Raw genomic sequence first — 2,904 nt, forward strand, 5'->3', positions numbered from 1 at the left:
TCTTCCATGGATATCAAGTTTGCCAAAAAGCCCTTTCTCTGGTTTTGTTCACAACACATCTAGAGCAGACAATCCACACTCTCAAAAGTGAAGGTAACCATTAAAATGGTGAAGAAAACTACTGAATTGAAAACTGAAGTCTTGAAGGAGAGAGCAGGAATGAGTGCCCTTTAGCCAAAGACTCACAAACTATTTTTATGGGTATCTCGAATTCCAAGCCATAAAACATTATTCAGTTTTAATGTAATGAAAAGAAGCATTTTGTGTTTCGCAAAGTAAATATTTGTCCGTGTATATATTGAAGACATTTTACTCCAAGAAGAAAGAAATAATAATTTTTTTTTTTTAATTTCCTCTCAATGCAGAATTTTCCCCTATTTCGTAGGTATCCTGTTTGAAGAGCCACAGTCCTGCTTTTACCAACCCTGTAACTGCAAAATAATTTGATTAATAAGATTGTCTTATTCCGAGCCGTCTGGATAATCTTGAGCAGTACTGCACTTGTTGTTTAACTCTAGAGATTTTGTAATAAAAGTTTAATGAGTTACTTATTATTAGAATGTTTATAGACATTATTTTAAGGAGAACAATAATGACGTAAAGTTCTACGCATTTGGTTTAAAATGTATTCAACTCACATATCAGTTTATGCTACAGTGAGTTTTTTAAAATCTCTTATCAATATATGTGTCTAAAGTCAATGTAGCTAAACCACAACTTTAGCAGAGCTGTAGCTAAGAAAAAAACTAAGGAAGGATTTCTGCCTTGTCTTCATGTCAAAACTATCTCTTAACTTTTGGCATTTCAGAATTTTAACAAGAATTGTTATTACAGCACCTAAAATCGATTTCACAAGGGGACACATATAAAGCAAAGGGACAAATATTTGAAATTTAGTCCTGAATGCTCTGCATATTTATTTCAATTTAAAAAGTTGACCAGATATTCTATTAATGATCATAAATATTAAAAGAACATACCAAATAAATCTAGTTTATCCACTTTCTAACTGGAATACTATGAAACTGAAGGTTAAGCACATCTTCGAAACTCTTTCTTACTAATATAGAAATTGCCTACAAATTTTTCAGATATACACCAGATTTTCCAAAAACAATGATGCTCTATGACTTAACTACAGAAGTTTTCAAGTTATAAAATTAAACAGAAAGTATATATATCCACTGAAACCTATACAAAAATTATGAACTCAGAATAACATAGTTACCTATCTTCATGGAAATATAATCTACTTAGATTTTGTAATCAGACCATAACTTCTTATTCTTAGATATTGTCAGAGGGGTTCTTGAAAAGTATGATTAAACTAGCAACTGATTTTCATATTGTTTTTTGCTGTCATTTTTATGTGTGAATTATTCATTTAATCAATTCGAATATAAAGAGTCATCACAGAATTCAGTATGGTGCTCACATTCTGGAAGCATATAGAATCAAAGCAGGGTTATCACAAGGGAGGCAAAATATATCAGAACACAGAGCTAAATAAACATGTAGAACAAAAGTAAAACCAATTTAACTCAGCCACAAAATGAAGAAAAGAAATATCTACTCCAATCTTCCAAGCCCTCCAACAAAGAAAATACAATGAACATGTCATATGATGACATTTGTTTGCTTATACTCCATACTATATGGATGGCCATATACCATGTTTCCAAATGCTAACTATAAAAAACATATTTATTTCCTTCAGGATGTTTTCATTTCGTACCATTCTTTGACCATTCATTGGTTGAGTTCCTTTCTACTGGGCTATGTATACGCCTTTAAGTGACACTTTGTTTCTATTAAGAAGTGAGGTTCATTCTTAAAGATGGATTTGAAGACATTCGACAACAAATGGAATTTGCTTATGTTATGGCCAATTCAAAAGTAATCTCTTCTTTGCATGTCTGAATATATATGAGTGTGTTAACAAAATATATTCTTACCTCCCATCCATAACTGGGGTCTTTCAGGTTTGACCTCTGCTCTCCCACATAGGGCCCAAACTTTTCCCCTGCTTCGATCTTCCTTTTGGTCCATATTCCTAGTCCCGCTCCAGGCATATTTGACTCTCGAAGTTCAAACTCAGCAGGAATGGGGATATCATCTGGGATGTAGATGGGGGCTTTGTAAGGAGAGCCCTCTTTTGGAGTGAATGCTTCGCTGGATGTGGCTGGAGAGCATGGCTCTTGAATATTGAGGGAGGGTGTGCTGGCTACTCCATCTGCATCTGGCATTTCTTCCAAAGGAATTTCAGGGTAGCTGCCATATACACACTCATTACCTGTGAATAAATAACCTCATGAATTCCTACTAATATAGAAGAGACAAAATTCCATAGCTCAGTAGTCACTTTATAATGTTGTTGTTCTTTGAAGATAAAAAAGGGAGGGCCATTGTTAAAATACGTCTGCATTAAAATCTCTATTATTCATAGATGAGAGAAGAAGGATTATTGCCCTTTTGGTTTATCTACAGTGAATCCATAAAATCCATTAAAATCCATAAATCGAAGGTGCTAATCTTCAACTGTTGATAATACTCTCATGGGTCATCTCAATCCATTACTCATCTGGGAAATTAAATCAGTAATTTAATTACCTGTCTGAATAAAACAGAGTTAAGAAATAAACTTATGTGTACCTACAACCCCACAAACCATCCCAAATTGTGAGCTGACAGCATTTTACAATGTATTAGCAAGTCGTATCATGCAATGGTATCTGGGACTGAACTGCAGGAGAGTTGTCAGAGATTCCAAAGGCGGCCATGTGCAACAAGGCTTAGATTTGTGCAGCAGGATTATTTATCAGAATATTAATTTATATTCATTCTTCCTCTATTTTCCTTTCCCATTTCAAACACATCACCAAGCCCTTGGTATTTTCTTGCCTC

The 2,904-nt window shown here is 34.1% G+C and overlaps 1 protein-coding gene across 1 annotated transcript in view; it reads right to left on the reverse strand.

The window, feature by feature from the left end:
* The window catches only part of MECOM (MDS1 and EVI1 complex locus), a 276,588-nt gene extending 274,295 nt beyond the window's left edge, over positions 1-2,293 (reverse strand). The window contains exon 1 of the mRNA XM_023524078.1: positions 1,956-2,293. Coding sequence (XP_023379846.1) covers positions 1,956-2,246 — 291 coding nt within the window. The 5' untranslated portion in view covers positions 2,247-2,293. The remainder of the gene's footprint in view (positions 1-1,955) is intronic.
* Positions 2,294-2,904: the final 611 nt, after the last annotated feature.

Source organism: Pteropus vampyrus, unplaced genomic scaffold (genome assembly GCF_000151845.1).
Source record: "Pteropus vampyrus isolate Shadow unplaced genomic scaffold, Pvam_2.0 Scaffold12, whole genome shotgun sequence".
In the NCBI taxonomy this organism is placed as follows: domain Eukaryota; kingdom Metazoa; phylum Chordata; class Mammalia; order Chiroptera; family Pteropodidae; genus Pteropus; species Pteropus vampyrus.